The sequence below is a fragment of the Branchiostoma belcheri genome, unplaced genomic scaffold (assembly GCF_001625305.1).
Source record: "Branchiostoma belcheri isolate BF01 breed outbred unplaced genomic scaffold, Haploidv18h27 scaffold1, whole genome shotgun sequence".
In the NCBI taxonomy this organism is placed as follows: domain Eukaryota; kingdom Metazoa; phylum Chordata; class Leptocardii; order Amphioxiformes; family Branchiostomatidae; genus Branchiostoma; species Branchiostoma belcheri.
In genome coordinates, this window is record NW_017802379.1 from 5,221,729 (window position 1) to 5,240,860 (window position 19,132).

At 40.8% G+C, this 19,132-nt stretch overlaps 1 protein-coding gene across 23 annotated transcripts in view; it reads left to right on the forward strand.

The window, feature by feature from the left end:
- The window catches only part of LOC109464849 (autism susceptibility gene 2 protein-like), a 205,740-nt gene that overhangs the window by 85,765 nt on the left and 100,843 nt on the right, over positions 1–19,132 (forward strand). For 19 of the 23 annotated variants that reach the window (XM_019761970.1, XM_019761942.1, XM_019761955.1 and 16 more), the window contains one exon: positions 5,633–5,668. In XM_019761970.1, coding sequence (XP_019617529.1) covers positions 5,633–5,668 — 36 coding nt within the window. Of the gene's footprint in view, positions 1–1,818; positions 1,927–5,632; positions 5,669–19,132 lie in introns of all 23 variants that reach the window. The other 4 variants (XM_019761948.1, XM_019762055.1, XM_019762121.1 and 1 more) reach the window with 1 other exon arrangement.

Below are 19,132 nucleotides of genomic sequence, written 5' to 3' on the forward strand. Positions count from 1 at the left end.
AAAAATTCTCTACTTATATGCCCCTTTTGAGCCTAATCGATAAAATAACTGAAGCTTTAGATAATAATGAGTACACCTTAGGTATATTTTTAGATCTTTCTAAAGCGTTTGATACTGTTGATCACACCATCTTACTGGACAAATTACACTTGTATGGCTTTCAAAGCACAACTCATAGCTGGCTCAAAGATTACCTTTCGAATAGAAAACAATATGTAAACAATGGCATCTACAAATCACGTCCTAATCCACTTCTATGTGGCGTTCCTCAAGGATCTATTCTGGGACCCTTGCTTTTTCTTATTTACATAAATGATTTGCCACTTGTTTCACAAAAATTATTTAGCCTTCTCTTTGCTGATGACACTAACTTATTTATATCTCATAAGAATCTTAATACTCTAATAACCACCGTAAACGAAGAACTAGATAAAGTAAACATGTGGTTCAAAACAAACAAATTATCTTTAAATGTCAAAAAAACTAATTTTATCATTTTTACAGCTAAGAATAAGAAGTACCCGAAGGAAAATGTTAAGATATTAATGAACAACATCCGTATTACCCAAGTGACCCATACTCGCTTCTTAGGTGTCCTGATTGATAGCAAATTAACTTGGAAGAATCATATTGATCACGTATGTAAAAAGATTTATAAGAATATTGGGATAATACGGAGAATAAGCAATTTCTTATGCCATAAATGTTTATTACCCTATATTACAGTCTTGTTTATCCCTATTTGACCTACTGCAACATTGTATGGGCATCTACGTACTCCACATCACTCAAACCTCTCTTTCTCCTTCAAAAACGGTACATTAGAATGACATTAAGAGCTTCCTTCACTACCCCTAGTGCCCCTTATTTAAAAAGTTACAAATACTGACTATTTATGATTTAAACCGACTTCAAACCTGCTTGCTAATGTTTAAAATAATAAGTAAATGTCCCTGTCTTCCTGAAACCTATTACAACACCTTCAGATTGAACTCAGATATCCATAGCTACAACACAAGACAAAGCAATTATATAAGGCCTATTACTGCAAAAACTAATCAGCGGCAATTCTCATTCATGTACAGGGGACCTACAGTCTGGAATAACCTAAACAAAACATTAAAGCTATGTCCATCTTTAAATATTTTCAAATCCCACGTCAAAGCTGATTTCATTAATGACTCCGCACTTTCCTAGATCATCTTTTCACATACTATGTTCTTATATATTATTACATTGTTTCATGTTCTTACTGATTGACTTACTAATTTGCTATATTTTCATTTGTTTGTAGCCAAACACATTGGTTTTGTTTGGTTCATGCATTGTTTGTTTGGTTCATGCATTGTTTGTTTACTTATGTTAAACCTGATCATTTTGTTTATATGACTGTTTTTGCTTATTTCTTTAATTGATTCATTATTTTGTTTCATTGATGTAAGAATATAATGTTAGTCACATGGGGGGAGTTGTCATACAAGCCTGTGGCTTTTCCTCTACCCCTGCATGTTTATTTGTTTCTGTTATACTTATGTTTTGCAAAGCTTTTACTTTGTATGTGCAATAAATAAAACAACAATAAAACAACAATAAGCTGGTTTGTTGGTAAGCTCTTGCCATCTGATCTAGATGAACAATTATAGATAGGATTTGTGATGCTATAATGTCATATAGGATGGTATATGTTTTGGCATCCACAATGTACAAACATTATTTTCACAGGAGATATCTGTGATAGACTAGTGTTTTGGAATGTGTCTTTGCATGTAAGGAGCATCTAACTCATCTAACGTACTGTTCTTGTGCCGTTCTCTGCAGATGCGCTCATCGTACCACGGGAAGACTGACGACGAAAACACGAGACCAGAGGGAACAAACGCCAACGGACCTTCACAGAGGGCCAGTTCTCGCGACCGTTTAAGCGACGTAAGTTGTTTTACCATACTTGTGATATATGCTCTCATCAACAGGTAGGCTCATAAAAAAGTCATATATTTCAAATTATATGAGGATTTGATATTCAAAGAGTTAGAAGATTATACATCAGAGCAGTAAGGGTCCTTATGATGTGGTCATCTCAAACCATTTTGATGCACAGTGGTGTCCAGCAGGATATGACAGAGCCAACTTCTAACCAGGATCTCAGACAGTCTTTTTCGTACCTGAATTTTTCAAAACACATGCATAACTATCCCAAGAATTCTCTCATTTTGCGATCACACAACAATTTAACAACTTAAGTGACCAGGCCCTTTAATTTACCATTATGTGATTCAAAGTTGTACATGTTATTATCCACTACCTCTCTACTGCGTAGTCGTGACTGGAATCTCCGCCAGTTTGGCAGGGCGATCAACAATAGAGATGTAGGTTTGTTTTGGTTCCGGACTATTTTGGTCCGTCCCTTTCATCTCCCCTGGGAGCAAACATAGACAGTCTGTACCAGTGACCCAAACCCTGACCCCACCGACCTTTTTTGTTGAACTGGAAATAGTTGTGGCACTTGAAGGTCGTGGGTTTCCGACCTCTGACTCCTCCTGACATTTGTTAAAGGCAGGACTAGCTTTGATGTGATGATGTTGTGGCAAGTTCTTGGCCAGGCGTTGGTTGGAGGCTGTGTTGCAATTTTCGTCTCTTCGTTATAACACAACCCTAACCAATACATGGCGCCTAAAGTCTACCATAGAAATGAGAAGGGTTTAAGTATGGGGGGGGGGGCAATGTAAAGTTAGTGTACATAACACACAAATGTAATATCCTGAACAAAAAAACAAAAGGCCTAACATTGGCTTGGAGAGTATGCTATTCCTGCAAGTCCCTCAAGCTTTAGCTTTATAGGATGGCAGCAATAGATCATCAAAAGCAAAACTGTGAATGCAATTCTATGTATAGAATCGAGGTATGCAAGTAGATTCTCACATACATCCCTAAAATATGCCACCAAAGCTGAATGAAAACTTAACCTTTATGACGGTACTAAATGTACATTATGTAAAGTGTGACAAATGTTACCCCATGGTTTGATAAATGGGTGTAAAATCTCGCTCCTGATGCCGCAATCTGTTGAGCAGCAGCCTCGACAAGATTTACGTGGGGTTCGGCTGGAAGGAAACAGTGGGTAAGACTGTCACGGTTTACCTTGATTTCCAGTGTGACAAGTCTGAATGGTGAAGTGAATGCCTGACTAGGTTCAGTCTGACAGATGCTTCCTTATCAACAGGCTATCCAGGCATGTTGGCTGAGATCTTTTGATACTTAATGGTCCGTGTCAAATCTGAGATGTCCTGTTCCTTCAGATAGAAATTGAATTAGCAGTGATGTGCACATTAGAAGGCCGTTCAATGGCTTTTACGGCCGCCGAGAGATCCAAGAAAGGGGAAGTCGGCTCGTGTTTGAACCATCAAATTAGGGTAGTACATTTACAGTTGACATTTGGGACTCTATCAATTGATATTTACTGTTTCACGTTGAAATGAAGGGAACGTACATTCATGGCAAGTGTAAATTCATTTTTATGGCTCCACGTATATGTTTAGTGGAATGGAACAGGTAGCAGTTTTAGCACAAATTCGACACATATCATTGGTAAAATTCCACCTACTCTTTAAATAGTAATGATGATAATGATGTCCTAAACTAAAGAATATCCCCTGAAAATAGAATGGATTCATGAAATGCTATGTTAGAAAAGAAGGTAGCCTGAACCAGTGAACATGTCCTTCTATTCTGCATGTTTAACTTAAAATGCTAGGCACCTCCCCTACCTGTGGAGGGTGAAAACCCTGGCCTGATGCTTGGAAACCCAGGCTAGCTCAGGAGCATTTCTTTGTGACCCCTGATTGTCCGTGTCAAATCCAATTTTCATGCATAGCAGAAAGACACATTGTCCAACATTCAGGGAATGAAATCAAGGAATTTCAGGACTTCCTGCTTCATGCTTAATTAGAAAGTACTGTACATACAATGTGAAGGATCTGAGTTAGAATCTGATTCGTATAAATGCAATATCAATGGTTTGTTGTTTCCTTTTAAAAAGTAAATCTATGTCTTTGTCTACATCTGTCATTAGAGTTATTGAAAAATTGCTTTTAAAGAAATTATCAGGGAAGTTGCTAGAGTTCGGAAGAGACCAGGAGATGTCTAGCAGGCATGCAGTGTGGGAACAAGCTTAGTCAAATCTTCAGTTCGATGCCAGAAAAGTTTGAAAGGAAGATTTTGCCAGACTCTTTTAATGACAAGTCTAGTCAAGATGACAATTGATTAAGGTCTATTCCAGGAAAAACTGAATCATAGTAAAAGCTCTTGAGAACTTCTTGAAAAGAAAAATCAGAGGTCTCTGTGGAGGGTCTCTTTACCAATTTGAAAAATGAAGGGTTGAAAAAAAGATGTGGGTGGGAGGTTACTGTCAAACTGTAGTCTGTCTTTTCCATCACTAAAACCATTGAATTTGCTGTATCCACTATGGAATTCTGGAACCTCCTCATTGCTGATAAATTGTCTGGCACAAAAGTTGAATCAATCACGTCGATGATAAAGAAGGATGTAGAATCAGAGATAACTGACAGTTACCACAAGTGGCCAGATGCCCCATTCTCCCAGGCAAACGTCCACCACACCCCACCTTCACACCTCCTTAGATGGTTTACCGACTGGAACCAGATTTTTGGGCCGTGTATGTCTTCCCTCTTGCCAACGAATGGGAGAGGGGACAAAGAGGATGGCAATTACTCAAGTTCTCGTTTCAGTGATTTTTAACAGTTGTCCAATATGAAGCAACTGAGGGGGGGGGGCGTATCAGCTACTGTTAAAGACTAGAAAAAAGAAGCCACACAAACAAAATCTGTTTAGAAATTATTACTCAGTTTCTTTGTCCTTTGACAGGAAATAATGAAGTTCAGAGCCTACCTCTCAGTAAAATCTTTCGTCAAATCCAAATAGGTTTTCAGTTTGTACTTAGCAATGTCAGCACGTGGACAAGGACAAATTCCTGTTCCGCAAACTTCTGAAAAGAAGTCACTAGCATGTAAAACAGGTGACCTTGAATAGCACCACTTCAAAAATTTCTACTCTGACTTTAGCAAAATTCTTTCACTCATAAAAATGCCAATTATTGGACTTATTGTACGGATCTGCATCCCTTAATCGTACTTCCTGACTTCATCATATTCTTCTCCATTTGTAGTCCTGCTTGATAAAAACCCAGATCAAATCAGGCAGGATTAAAAAGCCCCCCTCCCCCCTTCTCTCTGTAATCCCCGAGCATGAAAATCGCATTAGTGAACAGTGTGTTGAGCGTGAAATCCTGATTTCTCTGGCAGAAGATGGATTCTTCTCAACCAGTATGTGGGAGGTACAAAATACAATGTAGTTCTGGCCCTGACAGTAGCACCAAGATTGGAGTATATTGAGTTGGCAATCCTGGCATTCTGCAATTTTGGCATGCTCTATCCCTGACATGTTGCATATCACGAGAAAAAACTCTGTGATGAATGATTGTTGATAAATGTAAAATGTAGTTCTCCTAACACATTGCTTCCATTGTGCCTGTAAATGTCATGGATATTTCTTTTCAGAAGCAAGGAGTATTTTTGTCTCAGTTGTGATGATTGATTTTAATGTCCTTTCCTTCCAGGCGAGCACCCATTCTAGCTCAGGAAGAGGGTATATGGTAAGTGCTGTTTTCTTCTTTCCTGTAGTTAGCGTTACTGTGATGGCTGGGAGTACTCGTGGGGAATTACCCTTTCTCCTTTCAAGTCTTGGTAAAAGCTTTCAAAACTGTCTTCTACAAAATGGCTTTTGTTGTATTGATTGTTGTGTATTTTCTTGCTAACTTACTGGTATTACACAAGTAAAATTGAACTACAAAGAGGCTGCACTGTGAGCAACCTCAGACAAAGTCAAGGTTGCACTTTGCGATTCTAAGTACGAGGCATTGCCATGTACAACTCGTAAGTCAAAGATGCGCGCTGCCTTAGGGAGAAGCAGAGTTTGGCTATTGAAAGCCAAAAGTAGATCCAAAGCACTTCTTTCCTGCTCTGCGTATAAATGTATCTCTCCTGGCCGATTGTGGAGATGGCATGCCTGCGCATGTATCTGGAATTATTACCTGTACGACAGTTACTGCCGGCCCTCCAGGGCTAATAGCAGCCTGGAAGTGATTTAGCAACATTAGCGCTAGCTGCAGGGTGATAACCTCCCTGTCTGGTATGACCAGCGGGGGAATTGGAGGTCTCCAGGAATATATCTCTCTCAGAATGTAACTGGACATTGGGAGATCAGCGAGCGACTCCTGGCCGGACTTAATATGCTACCGGACATTAGTTTGCATCAGATCAGTCTGTAAGGGCTGTGATCTTGAAGGCCAGTATGGATGATTTGGGAGAGGGCCAGCCCATAGGTGCTTTACCCTGCCCATAGATTCAGCCCCTCGGAAATAGAACTGGACACGGAAGATGGGGAACAGCCCCCGTGGGTGCAGTTGGCGTCCCTGAAGCCATTTGACGGCATTAGCCCTCGGATTACAGGTCGTGACCTCCAAGTTCATGACTGCTGATTCCTGGCTTTGTCAATGAGAGGTCATTTTGGAGGTTCTCATCTGCATGAATGAAACTGGACGTTGAAGATCCCGGCACATCCCCACGGTGGCCATTGCAGCTTGCTGACCATTATCTTACATTAGCCAGGCTTTAGGGTCATGACCTACCTACTCCAAGATGGCCGACAAAACTGGAGGTAAAAAGGTCAGTGAAAGGTCATTGAATATGCTTCAAGATGCTCCTTTTTGGAAAGGTGTCCTTTGCCTTTAACTGTCTGATCCAACTACTCCTGTTATGGTCAGAATTTTCTACACGAGTGGTTTTATGAATATTGACCAGTCATAATCTGGGCAGTGCTCCCAGGGGCAGACTATGAGTGTGGTCCCATTTGAACAACTTGGTTGGAGGGATCAGTACTTACCAGCCCTTATACACATAAAGCTCTCTGGTGAGCTGTTTTCCTTGGCCTATTAGCCATAAAGTGCCTGTGATTAAGCCTTTTTATGGCTTTCTACTACTTTAGTACTTGCTCAAGGGATGGCCGTGACTGCCCGTGAGGTCTTGGGGCTGTATTGTATAGGCATCGTATTTCAGTTTTGAGTGTTACAAAGCCAAATGTACCATGTAAAAAGTGAACAACTACACATTCAGGTCCTAGTTGGTCAGGCATTTCCCCATGCTGAGGATTCAGCTCTCCTTGTCCAAGCTATGGAAGGTGTTGGTAAGATTTTAACCTCAGGAGAAACCAGGATTGACTGACTAGTGTAAACTCTTTGTTACTTTTAACCACTGGAAACTTGTTCAGGTGTGGGTGTTTAGAGGCCAGCAATGGTTTCCATCATTATGTTTGTATCAGTCAATAGTTGTTACAACAACCAATGTTTCAGCACCTAAACTGTCCACCGTATTGTCTTCAGTACAGATATTAATGCCTGTGAAAAAGCTACCAACTCAGGGTCCTTTCTTTCCTTTTTTGTGCAAGGTTTTCACTGAAAATAGATCCTGTTCAGGATGTGCCAAATAATCAATGTTTCCTGTCCCAGAAGGGGCGTTTTCCAGATTCCCCATTTGAGGCACTTTGTTAGGGAAGTTTATTGAGGGTCCAAGACAGATTTTTATGTTTCCCACATGAGGCATGAACAGATATGCCCGCCATAAAATGCAGTGTGAAACTTCCTAGCTTGATTTATAAAGGACCTGTGGGATGTGTTAGCTTTTTGTGGAGGGTAGAGATAGATGCAGTTAGGCATGTTGTTAGCCCCAGGTTGGTTGGCTGTCATTAGACAAGTATATAACTGATAAACTGAGAGATCTGTTGACCAGTGGCTTGACTGCTTGAGCTACCCATCCTCTAGGATTTGTAACCAAGCGTTTGGTTCTTTTCATGATTGGTTCAGTGTTTTCTGCATGAGTACTAAAAGCAAGAGGAGGAAAGAGATTGAAAACAAAAATACGACCTACATTTTCAAGCTAGCTGCTTTGTGTTCTGTGTTAACAATTGACCATATCGGCATATGTTTGGAAGTTTTTCTCTGAATTTTTTGCAAGTTAACTATATTACTCAGGATGCTGTAATCATAATCGTAAATTTCTGATTCATTTTGTCTCGATCATTTCATGTTATTTATTCACTAGATTGAGAACAAAGTCACTGAAGGTTATGTTATATCGCGGAGCTTAGGGAGTTAGGATTTGAAGGTCGACTAGCTGCATATACACAAAGCGCAGTCTTGGACCAAGTGGTTTAAGGACTGTAAGAGATTGGTAGCGCCGCTCCCTCTCCTTTGTGTAAGCATGCATTAAGGAGCTTGTAGGATCATGAGATCACGCCACCAGAGACCCCTTAACAGCTGTCTGACCATTTGTCGGCATTTAGCAGGATTATGCATGGTGACCCTTCAAGACCTTGGCTCCTGTGGGACTACAAAGAACTTCTGTGTAATTAGATAGGGGCGGGGAGCATCAAAAATGGATTGAAGTTGGAGGAAGCCATTTTATAGAGGTGGGGAGGGGTATCGTAATGAAGCAGGATTGTTTGTGTCTTCATTAGTTCCCATGTTTTTCTTCACAAATCCAGCCATTCTTATTTTTGCCAAGTTTTCATCTCAGGTAAGCAAGTTAAGATTTTCATAGTAGGTAGATACTAATTGTATATTTAGATTTATTCTTGCCCTGTATATATGTACATGTATCTGCTTTTCTGAATTTATCAACTCCAGTCTACCACTAGTATTAATGGATTGTTCCACATTGGTCTTTGCCAAATTAACTCTGACAACCAGTTTAAGACATAACAGATTTTAAGATATTACTTAAGAGCATTAATTATACTAGGAAAAGATGAAGACACTGAAGATGTAGAAACAATATTGACAGGAAAAATAAAGTTGAAGTTTTAAGTGATTGATGAAAGACCCTCATTTGAATGTCTGCTGGCCCGAGGCTAATCAGTGATATTTGTACATGTAGCTTTTATTACATCATTTGGAATTGGCAGTAATTAGTTTGGGGAATCCTTTAATTGGTTATAGAGAATCTCCACAGGGAAGACATGATGGAACATGGTCATGAGAGGTGATGACAACATGAGGGATGAGGTCATGAACTAGAGCTGATAGACAGGAGAACCAGGAAACTTGATGGGGCCTGAGTGAAGACTTCTGGGAGAGAATGAGTCACCCAGAAATGGGGTACTGTATATGCAGGTGGTATATGTGAATGTCTTTGTTCCTGGTTCTGGTTTTGTTGGTTTCAACTTATGAATGGTTTGAGATAATTGACTTGTTTTCCACACAAGTGCTTAAGTGTCACTGGCTTTGATCTTCAAGTAGACATAGGAGAAGGCAAAGAGTAAAAAAGTAAAAAAATTCACTACAACAAAACTACTGAATTCTACAACTTCCCAAAGATTAGCTGCCTTGCAGCCAGTGGTTCATTTCATATTACACACCAAACTTCTTTTGATAACACATCTACCAGATGATACCAGCTAGAAATCATGTTTGTTTGTTGTGTTTCCAAGACTCTTGAAGAGTGTTCTAGAAATGCTGTTTCAACCAATTTATTTTACAGTTAATCAAACTATTAAGTATAGGTACACAGGTCAAGTAAACAATCAGTTATTGTTGAGTGAAGACAGTCTGGAAGTCACTCCGTGGCTCCAGTCATGTCTTTTGTTGTCTTGATCTCACCTGATTTGATCATCCCTGCTCCTAATCAGGCAGATTGGGAGAAAATCTGCCTCATCAGTCAAACGTGTCCTGGGGGAAGACAGGACAATCACTGTTTCTCCCTGTCAATTATCCTGGGGAGACCTGGGACTTCATTATAGGACATACAACTCTGGCTCCATCTAACACCGCTGACAGAATGATCCATCAACACTGATCAACTTCCCCGAAAATCAGATGTGGTTAGAGAAAATTTGACCATTATCAATCAGGTGGAATCCTGGGAGAATTGACAGGCTTGGGATTATGTACATGTATTAGTCCTAGTCGAGTGATGCTGAAAATAGCAACTTGTGATTTGTCCGATTTTTGAACATGTTCATGTAAAAGTAAAGGTACAGATCTATTTTCTTTACAGAAAGAAAAGCTTGATGCTGATATCTTTACTAATTGAGTCCAAAATCACAGTGGATCTTGCTGTATAGAAGTATTAGTTAGAATGTCAAGTGTCAGTACAAATCATCATGTGGCGACTTACTACATTGTGCATGGAAAGTGTAAGAATATCTGTTGTTTATTAGGCTAAATTGCAATATTGCATGTGTAGTCATGAACATTGCTGTTTTGTGACAACAAACGAAAACGGATGCCTTTTGGTTACTACAGCACTGAACATTCATCAAAATTGAGCAGTGGTGTAAATCTTCATTACATGCAAATTTTGATAAAAAGCTCTTCCGGACCGAGCAGATTGCAGCAGAATGCCCCCAACCTGCCAAGTTTGCATCCACATGCAAACATAGCAATTAATGTGTATTATAGTGGAACCCCATTGATAAGAAGGTGCTCATTATAGGGTAATACCTGGCAATTTGTAAAGCTGCCATGACAGGGTGATGGATGGACACCAACTCACCCTAGCCACAGGTGGTGTGCCAGCAGACTGATGGGAATCCTGGGGTAAGTGCACCTGGGAGCAAGGTAAATACTGGTATTGGCCATCTTTCCTGCTGATTTGGACCCATCTTTTTTAGTCTTAATCACTAATATGCTCAAGCAATTTGTGTTTCTCATTGTATCCAACATACACTACGAACTTGACATCTGTACGTAATAGTTACCTCCATTTCATTGCCCGCATTTTTATATGACTGAAAAAGAAACTCAACCTGTCATATTACATAACACTAGTCAGAGATATGTGGTCAATAGCAAAAGTTGAATAAATTTATCTGCAATGCGTCCGTCACATTTGTGCGTATGCCTCCCTTCAACCAGTGAGTAGCCTTGTAATGATTAATGGTTTGTTGTGAAAAAGTTTTTGAAACTCAACTTGAAATGGGTGTGAATGGGTGTGGTGTGGCTGTGCATGTATGATCTATCTTTATGGCCCACCTGTCCTAAATCTCCCGTCTCCAGCGGGACCACGTGCCCGTGCCCTGTGCAGTGACCATGCACTTCCAGTAATGTCAGGCCCTCCCCCGAGCCCCTGCCAAAAAGGTTACTGGCCAAAAGGTTGCAGCAAAATCAGGAGTCAGCGACCCAGGATGTGATTAGACGGCCATGGCAGACCAAGTGGAAAGTCCGCCAGGATTCGCCCCCCTCCCAACAGACAGCAACAGTGCTGCCCCTCTGCGACCAGTGGTACTTAGCGCTAATGTCACTTGCTCTCTGGAGCTCCAAACAAAAAGGTTGCTGGTCAAATGTCTCGTTAAGAATCGGGAGGACAGTCAGCCATGAAAGCCATATGATTAGGTGGACCTGACAACCGGCTCTCTGAAGATACATTTTTTCATTATCACCAAACTGCAGTGGTGTTGAAGACAAATGAAACACTTAGAGAGGTAATGGTCTCAGGCTTAGAGAAAAGACCCAAGGAATTAGACTAAGAGAATATTTTCCTTTGAATACAGCAGAGATTTCAGATCAGGGAACATCATGACGTCCGTGATGCTGACCTTATCTTTCAGCCATCAATCTTCAGTATCATACTTCAATTTAGTTTTTAGAAAGTAGTTTTTGTGAATTGTACCCAAAATCCCAACAGCACATGTAGTGTACGTTCTATAGACATTACACTGAAAAAAAGTGTTGCCATAGAACAGATAATCTCTGCTGATTTGGTTTTACAAGCGGAGAGGAGAAGCCATAATGGCACCATAAAGTGTCCAAACAAATGCCAACAGCAGACATGTCAGACAGTTCTGTTTTAGTTCACATTTCTGTAACCTTGACGTGTTGCACAACCTTCGAAAAGGCAAAGGACAGTAATAACATAAGCTAGCCTGTCAAGCAAAGTAATAATGAAATGATGATTTATTATATTTAGTTCAGACATTACAGACTAGAGCCTGATTGTCTGTTTAATAGATTAGGGTAGGACTCTAATTGCAAGGTTGTAACAAGGACAATTTAAATCCAAGTATGTAATCCCTATAAAATTAGATAAAATCCTGCAGTAAAATTGTGATTACGATTCTTATCTGCATGTAAGAGACATGGTCATCTATAGTGTCTTACTGGCCATCTATGTACTTTTCAAGTTGTAGAGCTAGACAAAACGTAGTAAATGCGTAGTTTGGGTACTTAGGATGGAGGTTGCATTCCATCTTTCCCCATGGTCTGTCTATGGAAGCAAAAGCCTAGCTTGTTTCAACATATCCCCCTAACTTACCAGCCCAAACTGAAAGATTTTAGCAGTTGTGAACATCGGCATCACTGGTCAGTGGTCACTGTGGCAACTACATTTGTACTAAGCTACTAAATGTACACCGGGTCCTGGTACATGTAGATTCAACCATGGACAGTGGGGAAGAACCCAGGCCTCAAATTCTCTGGCCTGATGTATGCAAGACCAGTTTAATACTCCTCAGGGAAGGACCCAAACTATTGGTTGAAGATGTAGACCTGATGAGCTAATGTCAGCCAGCCCTTTGGGCCCTCCTACAAAAGGTTAGAAGTTCATCTTGTGCTCTTGCCATAGCAGGCAGACATGTACACATTAAGAGGCTATTGCACTTTGCGCTAACTATATAATTACAACTAGATCTTGTAACCTACGATTTAAAGAGAGGTCAGCGGATAAAGCATTTTGCTGTCAACAGAGTGACGCGGAGACCCCCGGAGCTGAGACCTGGCATGTGTAAACGTGGAGAGCAATCAGTGTAAAAACACCACAAACACCGGGATTTGGAAGGCAAACTGTGTCTGTAGATGTGATTGTAGGTTCATAACAATGTGACTGTGTCCTCATGCCACATCACACTTGATAGCGTGCCATGGGAGGGACAACAGTGCCAGGGGCCGAGAATGTTCGGCAACGCCTGTGTGTTTTTCCAACAGGCTGTTAATATATGTGCAGTAAAGCTTTGATCAGTCATTTGGGGGTCTGTATGGTTGACATATTGTCAAAACCTCTTGCTGCGACGTCGTGTGTCAGGTTCTGTACATACAAGTTTGTCAGGTTCTGTATACACTGAAGATCAACAGCGGTGGACTGAGATGTTGTATGTTTTAAGTCACAAGAAATGTTCATTGCAGCACTAGTAGTATGGCCACAGTTTCCTTAATTGATACAGTAGCAACCCATATTTAGAAAAACATTCTAACATTTGTCATACTTGGCATGGAACAATCAGTTCCATTTGTGTTTTCAACCTTTTTTGTGACTGCCCTTGACGGCACTGTGTTAGACGATATGTACATTATGTATGAAAGCTATGGAATCACAGAAACCATACTTTGTTATGATTTGCCCCTAGCAACCCTGGAATACGTGTTTAATGTTAAGATTGCCCATTAAGTGCTTCCAAGCCACTAAAACCCAGGTTTAGGCTTAGGATTTGGAGGTCTTTCTGCATACCTTTATTGAACACACGAGAAAGAGAAGAAGATTTTTTCCTCCTTTGGGAACTGAAACATTTTCCATGGTGAATAATCCTCCAAATGTAGCCCTAATCTTCTCCCATATTTGCTCATAATGCAGGTAATGTGCTGTGAGAAAACTCTCCCGGATATCCTAAGTTTTGGTAAACAGTTGGTGTTTGAGCTAAGGTGCCCTAAGCCCTTTCCTGGACCCATCCCTATGTTTGATCACCAAGGCTACACCAGAAAGATTATGTGTATTACTCAACCATCAAGTACATTTATGAGGCCAAATCAAGTGAATTTTATGTTTCTGATTTCCGTTATGGAAACAGTAGGCATGCTAGAGCTCATCTTACTAATTTAGTTTTTGCATGGTATATGGTACAACTTCTTGTTACACCTAGTCAACAGTTACTAATCCTTAAGTAAATATTTTTCTGTACTTTGATGTCAGTATGATTCTCTGAACTATCTGGAGGACAGTTCTAACAATTTTTACATATAAATCCACAGAAACAGCTTTGAAGACTTGTACCATCTGCAATAAGATAGAGAATGGCAAACATACCTAGTAAGAAACTGAGTAGCCAAATGAAGTTTTTGAAAAGCAGCTCAAAATAATCCATGGGAAATTTGTAGTGGACTGTGGTAGAGGATGATAAAGAAAGAATTTGATCTGATGTGCAGTTCAGGAATTTATCAGCAGAGGGCCTGCTGCCGACATTGTATCCATTGCCCAACGGAAGTTTGATTTGGCTAGAAGTTTTGCATTTCACTGAAAAGTTGATAGAGGGCTCTGATTTTGCAAATTGTGCCAGGGAAAAGTCCATTTAGAATTTCCAGCTAAAACTGATGTCCATCAGATAAAAATACTCTTAAAATGATTAGAACATGTTGTGCACTACCAAAAATTAGTTTTAAACGGCCAAGTACATGACTGTACCTAACCAGATTGAACGCCAGATTTCTTTGTAGGCAACAGATTCTAGTTTCTAGGATGACTGTTAGAATTTGTATGATATGACTCTAACAATGTGTAATAGAACAAAAGCTATTTGTACCTGGAAAAAAAGGGTGATTTCTGATTCTATACTTTGGAAGATGAATGTCCCAAACTGTTGGGACTAGGTAGCAATAAAACTTCTGAGATGGAATTTCCCAACTGTCCTTCCATTTTCTGTGTCGGCCCATTAAGCCGTGAACTGTGTATCAAATCCGAACAGACACGACCATATTTGTTGTAAATAATTCATCTCATCAAATTTCCTGATACTTTTGTCATAAATGCACCATTTCCCCCCAGGCTAGTGATAAATCCTGAACTATCTGTGCCGTTACTGTTTGAATGTTCCACATCAAACATACATGGGGTATTTTACAGCCTACACCAAACATTGATACGGCACAAACCATAAATTTCTGCAGCGAGTGCTGGGAAACCAAACAGTTTTGCGTGCTAACGTTCATTCTGTCAGCTGGAAAACTAATTAATGTGGCAATCGTGTTTCTGTGCTTCGCTTACGAAAACAATTTGATTATTTTTCTTAAGAAATTGTAAAGTCTTACAGAGAGTACAAGGAGTAAGGGTGTGATCTCGTGTGGAGAACTTTTGCATTTTCCATCAGCCCAGAGTAGCGGCAATATGGATAACGCAGGCTCTGCCTGAAGTATCGCACTTGAGAGTGTTTGTGGTCTAATGTTCCCATGGTTCGCCCCAGTAACGGCCGTCTTGGGGAGCGGAATCATCCCGAAATGTCTTTGCGAATCCTGGAAAAAGCCCCGTCTTGGAACACAGTATAACATCATTACCCCGATATAACCTGCAAGGTGCTCAAGTGAACCTTGGCATCACTTCCTAGCCGCCTCCCGATGAACCACTTGGACTTGAAATCCCTTAAGTGTACAACCACTCTACCAGTCTAAAGTTTTCCTCATTTGCTGTACACTTCTAAATCCCTGCATGACCACAGGCTGGATGCTGCTACGTTATGTTATGGGCATAAAGGGAGAAATATTCCTTCCCCATGCCCTCTGCACGCTCTGCCTGTCGACCGTTTGGACCTCTAAATCCGGGTGGATTCAATAAATTTCGCCCATCTAAACTTTTCTCATTCTCCTAATGTTTCCCGAGCCCAGGGCACCCAAGCAACCCTGCGTTATTGCACTTTCTGCCATTACAAACTTGCCAAATGTCAGCTGCTGACCTTCCAGTGCCTTATCACCCGGTTTTTACACCATTTCCACCATGCTCCCCCGAGAGAGGCCGTAAATTTGCACCATAGCAACTTTTACCGTCTCCTAATATCGACTAAATTTCGTGTTGGTCGCGAGAGGCCATCTGTTCGGCAGTTTAATATCTGCCCGGCACGCCCTGGCTGATGATTGGTGTCTGTACGGACAGGAGTTTTACGGAGGGCCCGTGGCCTCACCCTCGGCTGGAGTGAAAGCGTAGCAGATTTGTTATATGTCATTGTCACCTTTTTGACTGTAAAAAAAGAGCTATCGAAAAAAACTTTGTAGTGCTTAATGTGGGGTTAAAATGTTATCTGATAACTAGGGTGCCATCCTTTGACAGTACAGGCTTAAGCACTGCATGAACAAGTTGTAGGAGTAAAAGCGACTTCTGAAGGCTACCCGAGAATACTGTTTGGTACCTGTGTTAAACTCCAGGTAAGCAATCCAAATTTGGCGTGGTATGGCACCGTTTGCATTTCAAACATAAGAGCTACTCATCTTTCGATGATAGGAATGTTTTGCCTTCTCAATGATAATGAAAACCCCAGGCATGCTGGTAGAATAGCTCATATATGGACTTGAAATTTCATCCATTTTATGGAGGCTATTAAAACTGGGAGCAGTGTTTCAAACAGGGTATTTCATTATTTTTGAGTCAATGATGATTGGGAGTCAGAAAACTTACCTAGAAAAATTAGTATCATTCTCATTGAAATTATTCAAAGCTTTGAAAGTCTGTACCAGAGTCTGCAACAGAAGCATCAAAAGCATCTCAGGATTAAGACTTCAGATGGAAGGCTTGATTCGGCTGTTGAAAACCGGTAGCTGTGTTGATTTGGCCTGACAGGCCTGACTGAGGATTTATGAACTTGTGTCCAATAACCACACCACCCCCTGACACCCCTGCCCCACACAAGCAGATTAAAAGTTCACACTGCCACTGGGGAGCCAAATTTCATATAGCCCGAAACCTTGGGTTCACTCTACCCATTTAGTCTGCCAGTCATCCGGTATGGGCACAGGCCTCCCGGCTTTGTGCGAAGACTGGGAGAAATATGTTTCTACCAATATGTCCAGATGCAGTGTGAAAGGTTTTCAGAAGTTTTCTCCTTTGTTTTGCTCTGGCATAAGAACATGTTATGAGCTGTGGTCATGTTGTACTTTTTAGAAATCTGGTATTGTTTAGAAGCAAAAAAGATTAAAAGGGAATTTCTGTGTGACACACAATGGTCATGATCATGAGCTAGAGCTTGTATGTACATGTATGTTACAAGTTAAAAAAATACAAGTAACTTGTCTTTTAAGTTTTTGATGATGAAAGAGTATCAAGTATTGCATTTCTGTGAAATTAAAAGAATTATTAGTGGGTGCCTGGCCAACCCCAAATGGAAGCCTTAAAAACATGGCTACCTTCTCCTTGGATCTTTACATGTAGCTATTGAATGGATACAAAAATACATCTATAATTTGCCAGTGTGGTGGAATAAAATCCAATGACCTTTTTGGACATTTAGCTGTCCCCAAAACAAAGTAATCTGAACAGGCTGTAACAGTTAGATGTTGTATTTTTCAAATTACTTTTCGATTTGTGATTTGATTCTTTAATTACGTGTGATAAACCACTAGAGTCATGAGGCTTCCTCAGTGCCCATATTCTTTAATAAACCTGGACACGGCTGGGAATTGATGTCTAAAAACATGATAACTTTCAAGGGCAGCTTAAGTAACAACACTTCAGAGTGATGTAAAGCAACACATTCTAATTGTAGTTTGTAGCCAGATTTCTGTTCACATTAGCAGCCAACTGGGTTGACGATCATTAAAATTAGGGTAAACATGTTACTGTAGACTCATGCCATGGAACAGAATGGGTTAATCTAATAGTTCCACACTGCCTTGTTTGTAGCTGGTACTTGACAACTCTGTTGTACATGTATATGTTATAGGCAGCATGCCTTTTTAGCACTTTGCGTCGGCCTGTCTCCACCGCGGATCTTCTGTGTGGTCCCACACCACCGTGGTTAGCGGGGCGAAGTCAGGAGGTGTGATACAAGCTAACAGCGGGATTTGTGTGGCCTTAATCACTTATTAACTTCCGATCTGTATGCTTGGCCGGGTCTTATGAGCCGGCGCATTACCTATGCATGGGACCAGCTGCCTTCAGGCAAACCTTGGGCCTGCTGTATTAATTTTGGTGTGTTAGCGTCCTGGACGGGTGTTGGTGATGTGATAGGAATCACTGATGCTCCCCCGCTGCTTCTGCCTAATGTCTCCAGCCACAAGACTGTAAGAAACTGCGTGAAATATTTAAGAATGGATTTTCCCTCCCCTTGATGGCGGGTGTATTGCAGATGGCAAAGTGGGGATAAAGTAGCAAATTTTCACGCATGGGCGGCCGACTGTTATGTGGCAGATTTGGGTGTAATGTGTCAGAGGGAATGGGGCAGAAATATTCAATATTTTTGGGATATTTCAACACTTTAGTCCAATATCTAATTCCAGGCCCTATATCCCATGCTTTTATGGCAGATCAAGTGATTTGGCGGACATATGATTCATGTAGACAGGCCCTGATTGTTATGTAGCCCCTGCACCTGGGACAGAGAATGACTCAGTCTTGCCGGGTTCCCCGCTAATTGTTAATGAACTCGTTACACCCTTGTGAAGGGATGGTTGGCTTTGACACCTTGCTGTGTGGGACCATTATCACTTCTAGTGTACTAGTATATGCAGATTTTTTTTCAGTGTTTGTTGCATGAATAACATGGCCGCTCCCCTGGCTTAGTGACCTTGAAAAGCTTTGGTTTCAAACTTTCTCCTCAAAACTCCTGCGTCCATTGGTAGTGCCTTCCCTCCATCTCATAAATGATGTACTTCTGCTTCAAAACTCTATGGTACGTTGTTACTAATGTCAGCCATTGTGTTTAGAAAAGCACAGTTAATGCATACTGCCGGAGAACTAAATGCCAGAGAACACAAAACCTGAGAAAGCTATAGTTTTGTTTCCTTCTGCTGCAGAGTAGAATTAGGGGTACGCCATAACCTGGACCAATTTGGAGCTGATATCTATAAACCCTAGCTCCCCAAGGAGGTTGCAAATCGGGGATGAAGAGCTTATGATGGAGAAATAAGTAGCTCCATTATTTAGGAGAAATCCTGCGGAGTGGGGAATTACAGACTGTAATATATTGCAGCTTACCCAGTTATCCTGGTTATAAACGCCCTTTACATGAGTTTGGGGAAATCCAGGAAAATGGATTCAAAGACGTCCTTCTTTCAACTAATTCTCCTGAAGATTTTGCTGGCATATTATGTTTAATGAAG